The 19,880-nt window shown below is 37.5% G+C and overlaps 2 protein-coding genes across 2 annotated transcripts; one reads left to right on the top strand and one right to left on the bottom strand.

Moving 5' to 3' along the window:
* Window positions 1-1,864: 1,864 nt before the first annotated feature.
* LOC139712274 (signal peptidase complex subunit 2-like) lies at window positions 1,865-7,636 on the top strand. Its single transcript, XM_071624114.1, has 5 exons — window positions 1,865-1,947; window positions 2,860-2,940; window positions 3,953-4,113; window positions 5,052-5,186; window positions 6,180-7,636. The coding sequence occupies exons 1-5, from the start codon at window positions 1,918-1,920 to the stop codon at window positions 6,364-6,366; spliced, it is 594 nt and encodes a 197-aa protein (XP_071480215.1). The 5' UTR covers window positions 1,865-1,917; the 3' UTR covers window positions 6,367-7,636.
* Window positions 7,637-12,870: 5,234 nt separating this feature from the next.
* LOC139712275 (uncharacterized) lies at window positions 12,871-18,122 on the bottom strand. The gene is made up of 5 exons (XM_071624115.1): window positions 17,981-18,122; window positions 16,778-16,886; window positions 15,684-15,751; window positions 14,009-14,086; window positions 12,871-13,316 (listed from the first exon to the last, which is right to left on the bottom strand). The coding sequence occupies exons 1-5, from the start codon at window positions 18,120-18,122 to the stop codon at window positions 12,871-12,873; spliced, it is 843 nt and encodes a 280-aa protein (XP_071480216.1).
* Between the last annotated feature and the right edge of the window lie 1,758 nt (window positions 18,123-19,880).

The raw sequence follows: 19,880 nt of genomic DNA, 5'->3' as shown, positions 1-19,880 counted from the left end.
TTTACTTTAGTTTCAAATAAAGGCAAGACTTCCATATGTAACCCCCCCGCTATGTGTCATGTGGTAAGTAACATGAATAAGTTTAGGTGGCTTTGGGTTAGGATTAGAGTTTACTCAGTTTAGGACTAGGGTTAGGGGTTAGGGTTAGAGTTAGGGTAACATTGATCTCGGTGTCCTATCGAAATGCGGAGTTCTGAGGAAGCTCATACAACAATGTACAATGTAGGTGCATAAAATAGTGGGGGTACATATGGAAGTCCTTCCCAAATAAATTTACAGGATCTGGGACTAAAGGACTCAGATTTGGGAATGAATTAACGAGGCAGAAAAAGAAATCGAAAAGACAAATTGAACTGCCAATACTAATAGGCAATATCTTTGGAATTATACAACTCTGTCTCTAGACGACAAATTTGTTATCATTTGAAAGAGGAAATGTAGGCCTAGCTCTAGAGGGTCTAGTAAATTTAAAACTTTCTTACAGAGTCAAGAGAGTGTTCTATTGAAGAAATATCACGACTGACTCTTTCTTTCCATACTACACATTTATTATAATTTTTACTGATATCGATTATTTCTGCAATATTTCAGATTCAGATAGTCTAGTACTGTAGTAGGGCCTAGCTATCTAACGTTAGGCCTATACAACTTACAACCTTATAAAAATAAAATTTACTAGGCCTAACGTTAGGCCTATCCACAGCAAACTCCTGAGTGAGTGAGTCCTACATGATGACACGAAAGAACAATCATTTCTTGATATTTGTTGTGTAGAACTCAATTCAATTCAACAGGCAATAGTTTAAAAGATATGGCAGTTTTAAATTACAATGTCAATCCAGTTTGCAAACTTTCTGACGTTGGGTAAAAACGTCTGGCACGATAGGGGTTTTGAGTCTGGCACATACGCATTAGGTTAAAATACATCACATATTTGAACACATGGGACTAGGACTTCAGGTCGTATACAAGTTATCATGTTACCCGTCATTTGTGGCAAAAGAACACTTCTGATTGATCACAAAATGGATGCATCAGACCTTGATAAATTACAACAAGACTTGGGTTTAGGAAAATGACTTCACTTACTTTAATGAAGTTTTACGGAGGACTTTCTCAGACAAATCATCTGATAGAAGGCTTTCGATCACGAACAGAAAAGCGTCATGAAAATATTTCGTTACCCAGAGACGCAAAGGCTTGTGGGATATGAGACTTTAGTATCTTATTTCAGGCACTTAGGCAGTTCTAACCATTGGATCCAATGTGAAAATGTCAGGTGACGTGTCCTTAGCTTGCTGCTAGTTCGTTCAACATGCCACCATATGGCTTCTACACGCTATGCATGCAATATGCACTTTACATACGGTACAGTTTGTACTGCTACTAGTGCTAGATATAGCTGCTAGCTGTCTATCACGGCTCGCTCGAAACGTGAGTGCATATAATAAACCGTGTTTTAGATTCTTGTGCATTCTTCTATTGGAAAATCAAAATAAGGATTGATTTATGTACCTCATTTGCTATCCTGAATAAGTTGTTTAAAACTGTAAATATGTGTTAATATTGTGTATCACTCGAAGTGTACAATTATGTAGTCGAATTGTGCACTGCACGGCATTGACTGTCAATTGTAAATTAAATGTAAACTTTAGTTACCTGGTATTTACTAAATTCAAGTAAATAAGGCTAAAGTAACTTTAATATTAATAATCGATTGAACTGTCCACCTGCCTCAGGCTATGCATATAGGTCTATCTGAGTTACATAATTACTGAGAACTGTAATGAGCTTGATAGAACGAAACTGCTATTTCTATTTCTTGCAGGTTGCAGAAGAGTGATAGACTAGTGATAGATCCTGATAAAACTTGAATTAGAAAGCATTGCTCTGGACACAACAACGTAACCCAACACAATGGCTTCGAATGACCGCGGAGACCAAGGGGTAAGATTTCGCGTTAAGTTTACTTTTATTAAAGATTAACAAATATTTTAACTTTCATGTGTACCACTGGACCAACTCTTAAACTCACTCAGTAAAAATCTTATAATTTCCCACATGTTGAGTGGGTTCATAATTTAGAGTGATTAGACAGAAAGATCCGTCTGTCCAGAGGAGTCTTTTTGACTTTATCGCTATCCTCCGAGGGAATCCGTGAAGCCAGACGCAGTCTCCGCGGAACATATCCCCGACGACCAGATACAGACCGATCTTTTGGTCAACGTATAGTTCTACTAGACCCCCAATAATTGTCAATACCTCGAAACCTTGAATTGTGATCAATCCCCAGAAAAAAGGAGCTTTAGCATAATAAACTGTAAATCATGTGATCAAGTTGCTGGTGGTTGTGATGGTCTCAAAATGGGACTCTGTGGTTATTTGGGGTTTTTTTTGAGGGGTGGGGACTATGTGCAACAAGTTTGTGTATTGTGTGTGTTTTTGTTTTGTTTTGTTTTTTTTTTGCGAGGCATGAGAAAAACTGAAACTAAAGCTTGAGAGGCTTGTGAGCATGAATTCATAAAGACCCCTTAGATGCAAGTTTCATGCCTAAAAAAGGCCTGAGACTTGATGTGTATGGTGTTTGTTTCTGCACCTCTGTGTGTCTCGTGCCATGTGCCGCAGTGCATGTGTGTGTGTGTGTGTGTGTGTGTGTGTGTGTGTGTGTGTGATTGTCCTACAAGAATATTTGACAATGAGAGACAATACACTTCTTCTGATTTGAATGATGTTAGTGAATTGAAGTGGATATAACATGTGGAACTCTTTCCAAAATGTCTTTCGTATTACATGCCCTGAACTGAATGTGTAGCTAGTGACAGTGATCCTATAATCCTCGCTCATCTTTCTTATATACAGAAACAAGACCAAGATCCAGTGAAGGTTGACAAATGGAACGGAACAGCAGTGAAGAATGCTCTTGATGATGCTGTTAGAATGGTAAGTGCACATATCAAATGTGAAAGAATTCTACATGTCCATTACCATAGAAGAGCTAAACGGAAACAAATGCAAGTCAACTGTGAAAACACAAACACACACATATGTGCACAAACCCACAGAATATTGCAACTTAAGGGCATGGGTTTAGTGAGTCATAGTATGTCCTCAAGATGATTTCAAGAAAAAGTGATGATATTTTTTTGTTTTAAATGCTTGGTGATGAAAATGTCCCTTTATATATCTTGTTCAAATTACATAGTAATAGTATATCGAAGCAGAGTTGTAGTCTGACTACATTCGTATTCAACTAAAACAAATAGCTAAAGGATAACTGCATGTTTATTTTACTTTATCATAATGATGATTATTATTATCTTTATTTTTATTCTCGTAATCGTCGTCATGAGCTGTCATTGTGGTAGGCATTTGCATTTTATAGCAAATTAACACAGATTTGAATGAGCATTTACAACTGTGACTGTGAAGTGAACACCTTATACTTGGGGGGGGGGGGGGAGGTATGGAAGGGAATAGTTTTCCCCTGGATGGACATCTGTGTGTCCCGATCAAGATATTTTGTTTGCATTAGGAAGTATCTCCCCCCCCCCAAAAAAAAAAACAACAACAACAACAACAACAACAAACAAACACAAAACCACAACAACAACAACAACAAAAACAAAACAAAAAACCAACAACAACATTTGTTCTGTTTGTATCACATGCAAAGGCAGAAATGCTAAATTCAGATGTATTCTTGTAATGTTACATAGCATTCAATGTTTTCCATTGATATTTTGGTGAATATGAAGAAGCTGCTTTTATCTGATTTTCAAAAGACCACTTCTTCTTGTGGTGCACCATGTACTCTATACCGCTACATTTAATCCGCCATGCAAATGACCTCCTTCAAGGAACATCTAACTTTACATCTTTGCCTCCAATTTCATCAAAGGCATATGTGTGCTTTACTTTCCTATCTTTTCATCTTCTTGTCACTTCCATCCAGATTTTCACCGAGCACTTTGAGTACGAAGAGAACCACACGCTGATTGACAATCGTCTCATCCTCTGCTCCGTGGCCTGCATGTTCGCCGTTGCGGCTCTTATCTACGACTATCTGAGGCCTTTCCCCGAGTCCAAGACAGTTCTTGCCATCTGTGTTTTAGCATATCCTTTTTACCAAACTCCCACTCTGATGAGTTGTTTCTGAGCTCGCGTGGTCCAATTTGTAAGTGCATTGAACCCTGATGTGGCTTGATGCTGTGCTTCTCAACCTATTTCAACCCAAGGCCCACTTCGCTTCCTACAATTTTATTTTATTTTTTTTGTAGGCCCAGTTAGATCAGATATTCTATCTCTTTTCAATTTATTTGTGGCCACATCGCAACCCACCTGTGAGAGCTTCCATCTGTTGAGAAGCGCATGCTTAATGATGAGACCTCAGTCTCAATATTGAGCACCCTGATATGAGTGACAGTCCCTCCCCCCCCCCCCCCCCCCCTCCCCGGTGTAACAAGGATAAAAGCTCAATGTAACAATACTGAAATGCTACTGTGCATGAGTATGAGTTATCCCAGAACTCTTCTGTGAATGTTTTAGTGATTCTGTACACATGCATTTGCCGAAGAACCTGTAGATTGGTAGTTAGAGATCATAAAGTGGCTCTGCGGTGTGAAGCAAATGATAGGATAGGATTTTTGTTCAGTAAATCATGATAACGAAGGGGTAGTAATATCTTTAGAATGGCTATATGTATCTGATATATGTTATTTTTCATGTGCTTTGTTCCTGAACTTGGAGTAACAAGGCTGCTCATATGACCTTGTCACTAAAACCTCATAGACTCAAATCTACAGGATTTTGACAATTTTGATTTTTTTTTGCATCTCAAACCATTCAGTGTGTCTTCTAAGATTGTTGAGGGTCACAAAGGTCAATATCATTGTTCATGAATTGTAGAAGTCATCCTGAGGACATCTATAATTCTTGAAGAATAATCAGTCTCAACTTAAGATCATTTTGCAGAACAAGATAATCTTGTCATACTGAACTGCTACTACATTGGTGCTTCTGTATTGCATGATATACCCTTGACCCTTTCACACTTATTTTGCCATGATGTCCGTGCTGACACTGTACACAACAATGGTAGAGAAGAATCACTTTCTGGTCACCAATCAAAAGGACCCAGCTGGGGTTGACCCCAGCAATACCTGGTACTGTGATTCCATAATGAAGAGGTAAGATATTTAAAAGGAAAAAAAAAATCCTGTACCACCATGTGGCACCAATAATTCTAGATAAACAAAGAGTTTGACCGACACAGGCAGGTCATCTTCATCTCAGTCCATGGTACATGCTCGCATTTCACGGAGATTTCTTCAAGAACCACTCCAAAGATAGTCTTGAAAGGAAGTGCTTCTTTGTCAACTTGACAGTATTTAAATACTGGTCCAGTTCAGCAAAACCATGCAATCTTACACATCTTCATTTGAACTGGAATGTATATTGGAATTGAGTCATGTGATGGTTTCAAATCACCCTCTCCTACTTACTAACTCTTTTATGTGCCATGATGTAAACCCCTGGTGTGCCACATTATTCTGAGACTGAAACGTAGTCATGCTTTGTAAAGACATTCTGGTTTTCAAATCCATGCAACTTTTAGAGATTTTTGTTACCTGAAACATGTAAAGAGCAAAGCTATATAGAAAATACCATGTTTTGTTTTTGATGTAAATTGCATGACAAATCTATGCATTGCTTTTCTTTCAAATGACCAGTAGGTACATTATTGTAGGGGCATCACTTTTGCACACAAAACAATGTCAAAAACTTAGAATTTACTGGCAAATCCAGTAGGGAACACCCCTTTTATAGTCACTTACCACATTGAACGCAAGCTACATGTGACAGGAATGGAATCGTGAGAAACGCTTTCATTGTACTGCTGCATTTGGCGATTTATCAATCGGTTTAGGCAGGTTTGTGCATTTGAGCAGAATATGGGAAGTTGGCACACCATCGACTGAGTTGGGATGTGCGAACGTGGCACATAAAGAGTTAAATGTATGAAATGTGACAACTTGAAGTCGGTCAGTCACAGCTTTGTTGCTGAGGGATATTTTCTGGAAGCGAGTAGCTCTTTTTCTCAGCTTTATTATCCATGACTTTAACATTAGTGTCCCAATTTCCTCCCTTCTTCCCCATTTCTCTGTCCCCCCCCCCCCCAGGTTTGATGATGAGTATAGTCTAGTAATGCAGTTCACTGATGGTACCACGAAAGCAATGAGAGATGCCAGCTTTTCCAAATCTGTCGGGGCGTGGTTTGACGAGAATGGCACGCTGCTCTACGACCTCTTCCAGGCAGACGTCTGTTCGCTGCACGACAGTCTCATCAACGAAAGGAAGGACAAGTAGATTATTTAGTTTCCTGCAGTGGGTTTCTTTTTCCTTGTCTGTTCGTGAATCCTGTTTAGGGAGAAGGTTTCTATGCCCAAACATGCATTAACAGTGATGTTCCAACATGGAAGTATATGTTCAACTGGCACTCATATGGATGCTTTGGAAAAAGAAAGAAAGAAAGAAAGAAAAAAACCTGAAGAGGTTGTTGCCATATTCATACATCCCACACAGAGACTAAAAGTAAAAATGCCCTCAAGGTAAATTCCCTCTTGTCATGTTTTGCATTCTGTTTGCACCAGATAATGAATTCACACTCCTCATTCACCAAAGATTGTATACTTTGTGGCAAGTGAATGCCATTTTGCGTGAAAATTGAAGTTGATCATCAGTCCCACCCCCTATGAAATAAAAACAAACAAACAAACAAACAGTTTGTGGAAGTTGTAATGAAAATGCCATTGACAATCTAACAGAAGCAAGCATGTGAAGATATAGATAAGCGTCTCCAGTCAGCAACTTTAAAATTGTTGTGGTCAAGAAAAAAAAAAAATGGGTTAGATTCAACTTTCCTGTTGAAAATGATTACAGTAACTAGCATCTGAAAGTAAGAGTTCTTCAAAAATATATTGGTTCTGCATTACTCAAAACTCTTGGAGACAATACTGAATTTCCCCCTTTAAGCATAATGGTCCCTTCCTGTACAGAATGTGGCAAATCGTTTGCTAGGTATTGCTAGAGAATTGTTTATGGAAAGAATTTATACTTGTACTATCACTTGTTGAGAGCCAGAAGGACACTACAGAAAATCTGTGAAGTTAAGCCAATCATAATCTGAACGGACGGAGTGAACATTGCATTTGTGGTGTCAGTGACATTGTCGGGATTATACATGATGCTGAGATGCAGCCTTAACCTGTTTGGGACGGGCTTATTTTGCTATAACATACTGTAAAAGTGGATATTTTCGCGTGACTAATTTTTCGCGCTTGGCCGGGTCGGAAGAGTTTCGCGTGTTTTTAATTCCGCGGAATCAAGACATCACGCACAGGCACATATGGCAAGCAAAAATATTCGCATGCTTTTATTTTCGCGCTAGTTTCTGGTTGCGCGAAATGCGCGAAAATTTGAACACCGCGAAAATTTCCACTTTTACAGTATATTATTTTACCATTGACACTTGCCCAAGTGATACATGGGACACGTCTTCAATGGGTTAAAGTCTGTTCATGTCAGGATACTGTGGATGTCGCGTGTTTTAAAGCCTTGGGAGGTGTCATATTCTGTGAAGATCTATTGTCAAACAGGAGAGTTAAAGCCCGTTGCGGCTGTTTTAGGTGTAAGAAAGAAAGAAAGAAGCACCTATTTATTCTTCAGCTTTTTCTCAATGCATTTGAGGCAAGTGATTTTGCTTGCTTTCTTTGATATGAGGTGAGCTGGTTTTGCCATACGAGGTGAGCTGGTTTTGCCATACGAGTATCAGACAGTTACGAACTATTACCAACACTTACCGAGGCATAGCCTTGTAATGTCCTCCTGGAGATACATAGGATTTGTACACCACTGCACCGCACATAATTCATTGCAAATACTTCAGTTTGCAGTGCACTTCTAACGTTTTAAGGCTTGTGATATCGACTTGTGTTGATGTGTTTACATTCCTAGATCTTTCACAACTCACGGTGGAGCATGCATTGCATAAACTACCACTTTCTTGAATTATCTGAATTGATTTAGCTGAATTATCTGCTTGGCTGCAGCTCTTATGGGTCTGTGGCTGCTATGGACAAGGCAGAGTCTACCACGGGAGACAAAATTGGTGGTTGCTGGCTGCATTAGACAGGAGGCCGCCATTCATGGGGGGGGGGGGGATTTTTCAGTAGCAGCATGCAGCAGATGGTCACTATAGACAGATGACCGCTGAGGCAGGTTAGACTGTATGTCATGTATTGCCCCATGGCAACATGCCAAGGTATGCAAATGTTTTGGTGTCTAAGAAGAAAGGTAGACCATTAGAAGCTCATTATTGAAGCATAGTCAGACTTGTTTGTTTTTTGTTTTCCTCAGCTGTAGACCGAGTCTCAGTTGTTGTTGTTTTTAGCGCAAGGTATGTATTGTTTGAGCAATGTTTTGTGAGCTTCTGTGAATATCGGTACATGTATGTGTAGATCAACCCTGTTTTTCTTCTGCATAGATGTGTAGCAAACTTGAGTATGTAAATAAAGTGACCTTTCACTTCTAAACATGAGGAATCGACATTCTTGTTCTTATTCTAATGTGTAGATTTCTTTGTAATGAAGCCCTTTAGATTTGCTGAGACAGAAGGAAAACTGTCAGTGTGTGTTATGACCATCACATGGGTGTGAATTGTCTTGATGTAAGGCTGCCTCATATAGTTTCACATCCAATGTGACCATGCATCAAAAACTCACTAAACTTTGCATGGGCCATCTACATGTACTGGTACTCATTAGGTCAAAAAAGTATGTGTACTGGTCAGTTTCTCATGAGGCCAAAAATGGTGTGTTTTGGGTCAGTGGTGTTGATTTCTGATATTTGAAGGAGTAATTCTATCAAACTTTGGAAGAATGAAATCATCTAAAAGTGCCATTTTTAATACAGTTGTAGTTTCCATTGATCCATAGTACTACCATCTGTCATATTTCCTTATTTTCCACAAAAATTCTACAAGAACTTTCAAATAAGCATGAATAGATACTCATTGGATATACAGTACCAATTTCAATGATTATCTTATAATCCCTTTAAAGCGGTTGTTATGGAGATTCATCTTTCTTCTGAGCAAAATAGTGGGTCAGTGAGCTGTGTCTTTTATACATTATGTGTATATATTATATATATATATATATATATATATATATATATATATATATATATATATTATATATATGTGTGTGTGTGTGTGTGTGTACATATTTTTCCTCTCTCTCTCTCTGTAAAGGTTTTTCATGAATGACTGCATCTGATAGGATTTATTCTTTTACACAACTGTACTTGAATGGATGAGTGGTCAAAAAAACTTCAATCTTCAAGAACATGACAGAGCTATTGGTTTTTCATATGTGACATATATATATTGACATTTTTGCACATTCTGCGCAACATGAATCTAGCACAAAAAATAAAAACACCAATATTTTTGCTGAACAGTAACATGCAATATTTTATCTCTGATTTTGCGAACTTTAAAACAAGCAAAATTGATTTTACCAGACTGAGGGCAAAATGTCATGGGAAAATGTCCACTTTTACAGCATGTTATAATACATGTTCATGCTTTTCAGGGATTGGGTGGTAGAATTGTGGTTAGTTAAACCAGCAGAGTTATAGAACTAATGAGGAAATGTCATAGGATGACACATGTGTAGTTCTACTTTCATTTATTAACCCTTCCAGGGATGCTATAATCTCAACAACATACATCAGCTATAGTATTCACTTCAGATTTACAAGATTTTACAGATAGACAGAAAAATTGACAAAACATACAAAAATATGTGAAAGATTGTCATAAAAACACATGGAATGCAAGGTATTCTGTAAGATTGAAACAATGGTAAAACTACCTAACAAAAAAAAATCTGATGCTTTTCTGTGTTAACACAAATACTACTGATATCAGTTTATTTTTCCATTCATATTTACAATGGATAATTAGAAGAAAGAATCACTAGAAATCACATCTTCTTTAAAGCTTAGAAATGCCATGATCATGATTTTACTATACCAAGAAGCACACACTATTGACCTGAGAAGCTGTAATATTTGTAAAAGTGGTACACAATTTTGAAGTTGCTGTTTCACTACTTGTCCATGCTCCAGGACTAATCATCACTTGGATAAAAAACAGCCCTCTTTTAGTTGCTATCACTAACAATAAATATTTGAAATTACAAGGATTTCCCAAAATTACTTCACACACATGATATGCAGCCTTGGAAAATAGCAAGAACAGAAAGAGGCCATACCAACCACAATACAGTGCACTCCCATTACAACGAACACGGTTATAACGAAATTTCGTTATAACGAAGTAAAACTTCTGGTCCCAAAGTTATCGCCATTAAAGTCTATGGTACAAAATCCGCTTATAACGAACACGGTTATAGCAAAATTTTTGTTAAAACGAAGTCTTTTCCGAGCGCCGCTGACAAAGAAAAACAGAAGAAATGTGTTCCGTTGTAACGAAATGCGGATCGCTTTCGAAAATATGTAGCGGAACAAGCATTTAGAGCGTCTGCTTGGGTGAATGCTTCATATAACTGTGTGTTCGCTCTGTGTGTTACGCATGTTTTTCGAGGAGAACTTGCATTATTGTAATACAATACTCTGAAGTCAAATAAAGTTCGTTAGATTGTTTTGAAGGTTCTTTATTACAAAACACAGATACACCTAAATGTCCGTTAGTTCGGAAATGAAATAGGGCTTGTTATTTGTTCCCTTGTTTCCTTGTTTTTGTTATATATTGTATTTGTTCGGTTATAACGAAATTTCGTCATAACGAAAGAAAACTGCCCGTCCCCAGCATTTTGTTATAACGGGAGTGCACTGTACATGTATCATATTGTGTTATCCCTTGCTGGCTACAGATTTGCAAATGATAACAACCTTACATACTACTCTCCCCTTTTGGAAAATTATATATTTTCCTTCATCAGAATCTTGATCACAGATGAAAAACTGGAGGCCCATTAGAAGCTGCTTTCACAGTGAATTCATTATAAAAAGCCTGAAAGACGATGGTAAATCATTTCATTTGTATATATTTCGTCATGTCACTTTTAAAATAAGACATGGAAGGTGGATGGGATCTAACTGGTACTGCTGGCTGCAATTCATACACTCCAAGCTTGATATGACACCATCCATAGCATGCTAATCTCTTTAAACATGAACAGTTCTACATAGTGCAGTCACTTGAAATGTTATAAAGAAATGGGCATAAGTTATGTATATAATTTATAAGTAAATCAAAAACATAACAAAAATGATAGTGCAGCATCAGATGCGTCTGTGAAAGATGGAACAAATATGTAAGTTTACACTATGGACTGTCTTTATCAAGAACTCATTACAGTAACACACTCATATGAAGGAGTATATTTTCCTGGCTCAAAGTTCAAGTTTCTGTAAATTTCTTTTGTCTATTTTTTTTTTTATCCTGATATGACAAATTTAGTCATTTCACTTGTCAAAAAGATTCAGTCACTGAAAGTCTACTAAATTAGTATATCCATCAAGTAGGGACAAGCTTATCAAGGCTGCTGAATTGTAAATTCAGCTGATTTGGCTAAGCAAAACATCACACGACTTGAAAAGAGCCAGATATATCTAGAATATAATTATGCTAAAGGCATCAAAGCACATTCCTTATGCAATATAAGTGGCATTACAATATCACTGTAAATTCACTTGACAGTAAAGTACTGAAGAGTTGTGCAAATCACAAGACATGGACGGTTGATTGTAATCATTCTTTTCCATACAGCTTTCCATACACTGTTGGTATGGTGTCCAACATGTGTAACAGACTCGATCTGAACGTAAGAATGATATAAACTTATCACTGACATGGCAATGCAAGTCTTTGATACATTTCATGCACTCATATCTCACTGTCAATCATTAGAAATCACTGTACTAAATTCTTTGGGATTATCAACCACGACCTGGCCCTTAAACATATATCAATGCTAGTAGAGATATGCATTTTGTGGCAAAAATGTTGTACTCTTCAGCTTCACTGCATTAATTACCCATGTCTTCTGAAGACTAGCAACCTACAGTACACAGCAAGCTAGTTTGAAAAGTGGAGGTAGATCACAATATGTTCACAGCAGTATGCCACAAATTAAGGAGAACAGCAAGGCAATGAATTAACAAATTACTACTGTAAAAGTCAGAAATGTTTACATGCATTCTAATTTTGTGAATTTTGTGAGAGCCAAGATTTGGAACATAAAAATGCATACCAAAGTTCTTGTCTGCACTATAATGCATGGGATGCCAATGGCAATTCCAGAAAATTTCATGCCATGAAAAAGATGGTCGGCTCCAATCTGCGACAATTTCATGTCATGAATATTTCTTGCTTCACAGTAAATACACATAGTGCCCTGCATGAGACCTTACATCAACCAAGATTTTGCTTATTTTTCCCCTTGCAAGTATGTGTTAAGCAGCCTGAAGTCTGAATTTAAAACATAATATTTCAGAAATCATTGGTTTTAGAAAACAATCTTTGGTATTTCAATTTTCGAATGTTGAAATTAATCATTCCAGCTAGTCATTGCTTACGAAAAAAAAATATTGCTCTCTGTCAAATAAGTACAAGTATCATGAATAAGTCCCCCTTTCTAGTTGTGTGAGAATTCTTGATATATAAGGAGAATCCTAAACAGTCTGTTGTAACTTTGAAGCTGAAATTTTCATTGTAATTCATTCTATATGGTACCTTTCTCATTAGAAATAATCTGAAGTAAGTGAGGGCACCCTTTCCTTCTACATTGTCCACTCTCTAGGACGATGAGTTTGTGACCATCCAATCATGTTCTGCCTCTGGAGGGGAGCATGTGGCATGTGGGTCTTAGGGATGGACGGTGTGGAGATGAACGGGATGTCTTCCTCCCCGCCAAAGGATGCGCTGAGGACTGACGCCCTGCCAGTGGTCTTGTCAAACGATGCGCTCAGCCGACCCGACAGGGGCCGGGTGTGTCCCAGCATGGAGTAGTTCAGGCTGCGGGCTGTGAGATGGGGGGTGCAGGAACCCATAGCCGATTTGGGGCGGATGCGGAGGGTCTTGTCCTCCTCGTCCTTCTCTGCCTCGGTCTTCACCCGAAAGCGGCTCCCTACCGGATGACCCAGGTGGTAGTTGGGCGTGGCCGACTCGCTGTAACTCCTGGTGTGGAGTTTAGCTGACTTCCCAGCAAACCAAGTATCTGTTTGCTCTATATCATGTGAATTAAAGAAGATGTTTTAGTATCAATGAAATTACACATTTAAAAAATCTTGATGAGCTATTTATGATCCACACCAAGATTTGGAAACTCTGTGAAGTCTAAGCCCTAAAGTAAAAAATATATTCAGTTTTGAGATGTATCATTTGATGGCACTGGTTATGTACAACACTATTCAAGCAAGCACTGTCTATCAACTATCACTGTATAAAATTACTTTGTTTCTTAGGGCCAGATATACTGTCTGAGACATCAGCTGAAAGAGGCAAACCTCATTTAAGTTTTGAAACTACTTGGTTTGTGTCAATAGCAACATCTTCAACACAACGTATCATACATGTAGAACATAACTTTATTTTCTGAGGCAATTTCTTTTTCCTGAACAAAGATAAATATGTAACATGAAAGCTCTCTAGTTGACATAAGAATCAGTTGTTTTTATATAAAAATTATTCATTTTTACATAAAAGCTATTCCCCCCAAGAAAAAATCCAGTCTCATCATATAGGTGTTCATAATCAATTTGACGAATTGCCATTGCCCCTAGAATTTCACATGGGAACAAAGATACTTGGCTTGTCCATATCAAACATAGCCATAGGCATGCAATGCATTTTTGAACGTTCAATTTTGAAGGGGGTGAAACTCCAATTTTTTGTAGACTTGACATCTGTAATTCTCACCTTCAAATCCCTGTCTGGCTGTGTCCAAGTAAGATCCATTCACTGATTTGCCATCAGAGTATCCTAACACCTTTGGCTCTGGGAAGAGAAGGAAAAGAACAAATGCACCAGGGGTGAATGGAAATCCACATGAACTTGCATGTAAGATAAATGCAAAGTAAATTAAGACATGATTGCAGAATATATCAAGAGAAATCTTTGACAAATCAATCCTACAGACAGAATTGTAAGGGATAGAATAATCAATTTAATCACGAGTCATTTCTTTTGTTAAGAGTTCATTATCAAAATGAAGATAATATATCATAACTATCAAATGAAACAAAAACAAACATCATGTTACCTTACAGGTTCTAATCTGCATTAAAAAGCAAAACTCCTAATTACTAACTAGTATGTGTTGCTAGAAATAGCACATCCAAGTGCACTAGAGTCCCATGATGTGCCTCATCCTGATTATAGAAATGCTGGCTCACAGTTGGTAGTATTCTGACCCTTCAACATGCAACTGTTTAATCAAAAGATTTGATAAAAGTGTAGTTCATGAACATATATGCTCATAAAAGTTGTGTAAAACTTTTGGAACTCATCATACTGTAGAATTCTATGAAAACAACTTAAGTATTCATACCATTTTTTTTCAAATGCCCAGTAGTACTCGTGCTTAATGTTAATTTGATTTAGGAAGATGCAAAATGACTTTTCCACTGTAATGAAACACTACAATCGATACTGAAACTTTGTGTATCTAATGCAGCAATCAAGCCTTCAATATTACCACTGCTCATTTCCTTGTATTCTGATCCCTATAAGTCTGGTGAAACAATGTACCTATTTCAGCCAACATACACAATACACAAACATCAGGCTGTATAAATTGTCTCTTGAAAACATGCACACTCAAAAATAGCACACAAAAACACTACCGTGAGTATACATGTATGGTTTATATAAACTTCAAGTGAAAATTTCACCAGGGTAAGCATATGCACATGATACATACTAGTACTATTTTAACTCAGATCAAAGTTAATATTTTTGTCTCATATAGGCAAATGTGTGTATTTTTTTGCTGAAACAATACAGTGTATTGTGCTGATTAATTGCATTCAGCCAGCCCCATCTGACCTTTCTACAGTATGTGGTATGCAGTAACATTCGGAAATGCCAATGTGACAAAGACAAGATTATGATATCTGCTTCAAAAATTACCATACTCGAGCAGGATTTGAACCTACGACCTCCTGATCACCGGACAGGCATCATCTCCACTAGACCACTGAGCTTTCGCCCAACAGCAAGTGGTGGTTCTAATTATCCATATAGCATGCAGCAGGTACTGCGTAATTATTCAAATTCATGAAATTCTTCCGTAGAGGTGTTTTTCATTGCAATTGATTGACAAATTGCCCTACATCAATGTAAATAAGCACTGAATTGATCAGTGTTTCGTAGTAGCCATGATAAAAAAATGGTAGAGTATGTACGCCCTGCTTGAGTATGTACGCCCATGATTTTTTTATCATGGCTAAGTACGAAACACTGATCAATTCAGTGCTTATATACGTCGATGTAGTGCAATTTGTCAATCAATTGCAATGCAAAAACACCTCGACGGAAAATTTTCATGAATTTGAAAAATTACCATACAAATTAAAATCTGTAAAATACTTACTTGCAGTGTGGAACAGGGTCTCATCAAATGATGAATCAGGGCTCACTGACTTGTATGTGTCAAAGTACCTGTCAGATGATCGGCATAAATTGAACCAATGAATGAGCATTTTGATAGATGTACACCTCTTGCTTACATTGTTGAAACAACATGTGAAATAGGAAGATATATGACAAAATTTAAAAGAAAGGCAGAAATATTCTGGCACCAATATAGACATAATTCAAAGGTATTAGATATTTGTTTCTGAAAACTTCTTATGTAACAATACTTTCAATCTCAATACACTTTTGGAATGTTGGTCCTTATCTGCAATTAGACAAAAAATACCAGATAAGTAAAAGTAATGGAATAATCAAGGTGAATCTTAAATCATACTGCCTGTTGATTTCTGCTACATGTATATGACAAGTCCCAAGGAAATATGAAATAACCCCTGCAATCAAATGCTTGGTACCAGAATAATCTTTTTAAAACATTATCTGATTTTTTTTTCTTTAAGTCAATCAAAAAATTATGAAACTGCAAATTATCTAGAAACATATCATCTGAACATTTTAATGACATAATTCTGTCTGTGTCAGATTTCAATTCAAAGAACAATATGCATGAACATGTCCTACTAAAAACTAATATCATGATCATTAAATATCATGATCATTTGTCTCATTTGTCTCATTTTGCTCTAGACATTACTAGATTTTTTTTGCGTCCATTTTATTGTGTTCACAAGAAACCTCTCTGTCTGTGGAGCCTTTTTTGGCTGGTGAGATCTGCATGGTTTAGTGGTTGAGGCACTAGACTTTTGAACATGAGACCTTGGATTCAAATTTTGTCCCATAGCATACATCAATGTATATAGCATGTTTGACATTATGCTTAATAGTCCCTCACAACCTATGATGAGCTATGTGTATAGATAGGTACTGGGCAATGTTAGGGCAAAAATGATAGCAGGGGCATCTGGGAGAATAATTCTCGCATACAAGTGGGTACCCTGAGTGGAGTAGATCATATGAATATTATCACCACATAAAACCATCAAATATGATTAAATGCAAATTTTCATCAAATCAAGATATCATTCAACTCACATCCTCTTGGTGAACATGAAACGTATCCTAGACGGATGGACAAAGATCCCATGTTTATTCCTGCAGGAGAAGTACTGTCTGCCCTTGTACAAGCCATTGTGTTTGCCAACTATGAAAGGATGCACAAATGCAGGAAAAAAAGAAGATATATAGAAATATTCAGAGAAAATCTAGCACATCAGATACATCAGTATATTCATCACATTGAATATTCATATCAAAATATTTAGTCTATCTACCTGTCAGCTATCTATCTATACCTATCTATCACAACTTGATAAATGAGATAGGTAGATAGATAATGGCATATGATGCACAGCACTGTTGACAGCTACTCATGCATTCTTTGTTTATTGAAGATGAAGTGATGATAAACACACATTTTGCACATACAAACACACACATACACACATATTATGTTTATCATCTAATATATATCATGCAAATTTGCTATACTGTAATCAGGATGGATGGGAATTTAAGAACTCTATTATAATCAGGCAAATGTGCTCATCAAGCAATTGTACAGGTGTGAACTTGAGTAATTGACATGCACAGATGTAAAGCATAAATCTAATTAAGTACAAAATATGACCATCTTCAAACAATAGCACAAGAGGCTTCTCAGTGGTGACATTAGATGCATCATGAGTGTTTGCTGTTCTACGCTACAGCCACTAAACTTACTCTTGATTACAGGCCACTATGATGTGTGCCATAAGTTGGGGCCAGGCTGGACCTGGCTACTTTTGTTCAATATACAATATCCATGAATTGTATTCTTCTGAATCATTACAATGTATTTGATGCAAAGTTTGTGTGTTCACTACATGAGTACCTGATAGAAAATTGGCCCTGTATCATCATATACTAAGTTACTAGTAGTATGAAACATAAGTGCATACTGCAGTGTAATCACCTGCTTTGGATCAGCTATTCACATTTTGAGGAAAGTGTAAACACCCAACACATGCTTATATTTGTTGGTGCTTCTTGCTGTGACGCCTTACACATTAACTGAGCTGCTTTGAAGCATCATGCTAATGCATAGCTGGAATTCATTTAGCATAACATAACGTCGGTTGAGAATGATAAGGGCGTTAAGTGACCACAAAACCCATAGTGTTCGAGAAGACTTAAAGCCCTTCTCATTCTCAACAGACGATAAGATGTTGCTGGATCATAAAAAGACACTGTACCAACCTGGCTCGTCGAGTTCCAGGCCAACCCAATCTCCCGTAACGTTGGTCAAGCCACCTTTATATTTCACTGTGCCCTCGTGAACTTCACCCTTGTAGATGACCTCTACCCTCTGACCTACGTTGATGTTGATGAACAGGACCATGCTTGCACTGGACGGATGTCACATGTCAGTGATGTTGAAGTCACCCTGTGGAATGATAAATTGTGACATTACAGCTCAGAGTGAAGTGTCATTATCAAACTCTTTATGCCGTAGTGCTACGTTCACATGTCCGAATCAATCAATGACTTGCCGACTTAGCATATTTCAATAAAATGCACAATGCACAACTTGACTCATAATTTGTGATATGGGATAATACATTAAAGTGTCACAGCGATAGCTCTGTCATGCAATATAGACCACAACAGAGCTTGCCATTTTTTTTTTCTCTTGACTTTGCTGTTAATGAATTTCTAAGAAGTTACATAGCTTTGAAAAACAGTTTTTGAATTATTTTCATAAAGTGCTCATGTGTTGCAGTCTCAGCATAATATGTGAGGGGTTTTAATACCATAGCAAACTGATACAGAGTTAAGCAAGTGACTTTGTACAAAGTAGCAACTACATGTAAGCCTTAGAAATCTCTTAAAGCCCCAAAGATCTGACCTTAACGTGATCTTTAAGTATCATATAATAACAAAAAAGATCCTCTATTCCCCCGCCCCACTAATTTTTCATACCACTCTACACTATTCTTGTACTATTGTTAGCTTTCACATGGATGCACACACTCAAAGTCCCACACACAAACATTTGGGGGGGGGGGGGGCATACGGAAGTCTTCCCCAAAGCCGGTTTATATCTAGCTCAGTACGCTATACACAGATCTAGATAAAATCTAACCATAAACTACACAATTCATGTTCATTCATTAGTATTATATGTTCACCTCACCTGTAGTTGTATCTTCAATATCATCTAAAGTATGTTAATTCATTTAACTGTTAAAACATTTTTTTTTTTTGCCACAGGTGTATTGATTGGAGATTGAATATTAGACGAGCTGAGCTGACCGAGTGACATACTGTAAAACATGATATATTCGCGGCATGAAATTTTCGCGAATTGGAGCCGACAGCCTTTTTCGTGGCATGAAATTTTTGGCGAATTGCTACTGGCATTCAATGCATTTAGTGTAGACAAAAGCTTTCGCGTGCATTTTAATTTCGCGAATTTTGGCGCTCCCGAAATTCGCGAAATTAAAATGCACGCGAAAATTTCTCATTTTACAGTATCCCTGATGTCATGTCCCAGTCACACTCTGTCAAACTAGCTGAAACTGAAGTACTTGATACTGATAGTGATATGACATCAGCTAGACTCAAATATTATTTGTGCAATTGTGTTCACATTTGATTTGTTTATTACAAAGTCATGTCAAATTCTGCACTAGGTGACAGCAATCACACTGCATACTCAGTATACATACACGTGTACTGAGTGAAAAAACAGAGGATGATGATTAAATTGATGTAAGACATACAAAATACAATCATCTATTCATGAGGCCGATCGAGGTATAAATATTGCACGAATATATTGCATAAATATTGCACGACTTACCAACCTACATTCCAACGGCACTGCAGGCACAAACCCGATCCGACGACCCAATCCAACACGTACAATTAATCAGTTAGCTTGCAGCAGCCATTATAACTGTCCACTACAGCTACAGATAATGACTAGGCTTGCAAGCAAGAGCCCACTCTTTGGTGTTTAGCGATGGAGAAATAAGCTAGTAGGTCTTCGACTTGAGGCACTATTGTACTGTTTCATTGTACTACATCTCGGTTTACCTAGGCACCGTGGGCTATAGATTCTACCTGCCGAGAGCTTTCTTCCACCTGTCACGGT

This window comes from Diadema antillarum, unplaced genomic scaffold, assembly GCF_040938485.1.
Source record: "Diadema antillarum isolate AM-2024a unplaced genomic scaffold, OU_Dant_1.0 seq00001785_RagTag, whole genome shotgun sequence".
NCBI classification, from domain to species: Eukaryota; Metazoa; Echinodermata; class Echinoidea; order Diadematoida; family Diadematidae; genus Diadema; species Diadema antillarum.
This window is presented reverse-complemented; position numbering and strand designations above follow the sequence as displayed.

Bases quoted from the DNA above. Each gene is read 5' to 3' on its own strand.
- LOC139712274 (XM_071624114.1), top strand. From the start codon at position 1,918: ATGGCTTCGAATGACCGCGGAGACCAAGGG. The intron at 2,941-3,952 runs GTAAGTGCACAT...ACTTCCATCCAG, and splicing joins TTGATGATGCTGTTAGAATG to ATTTTCACCGAGCACTTTGA. The intron at 4,114-5,051 runs ATATCCTTTTTA...ACCCTTTCACAC, and splicing joins CTTGCCATCTGTGTTTTAGC to TTATTTTGCCATGATGTCCG.
- LOC139712275 (XM_071624115.1), bottom strand. From the start codon at position 18,122: ATGGTCCTGTTCATCAACATCAACGTAGGTCAGAGGGTAGAGGTCATC. The intron at 14,087-15,683 runs GTAAGTATTTTA...TTCTCTTCCCAG, and splicing joins GACCCTGTTCCACACTGCAA to AGCCAAAGGTGTTAGGATAC. The intron at 13,317-14,008 runs GTGAGAATTACA...CACATGATATAG, and splicing joins AGCCAGACAGGGATTTGAAG to AGCAAACAGATACTTGGTTT.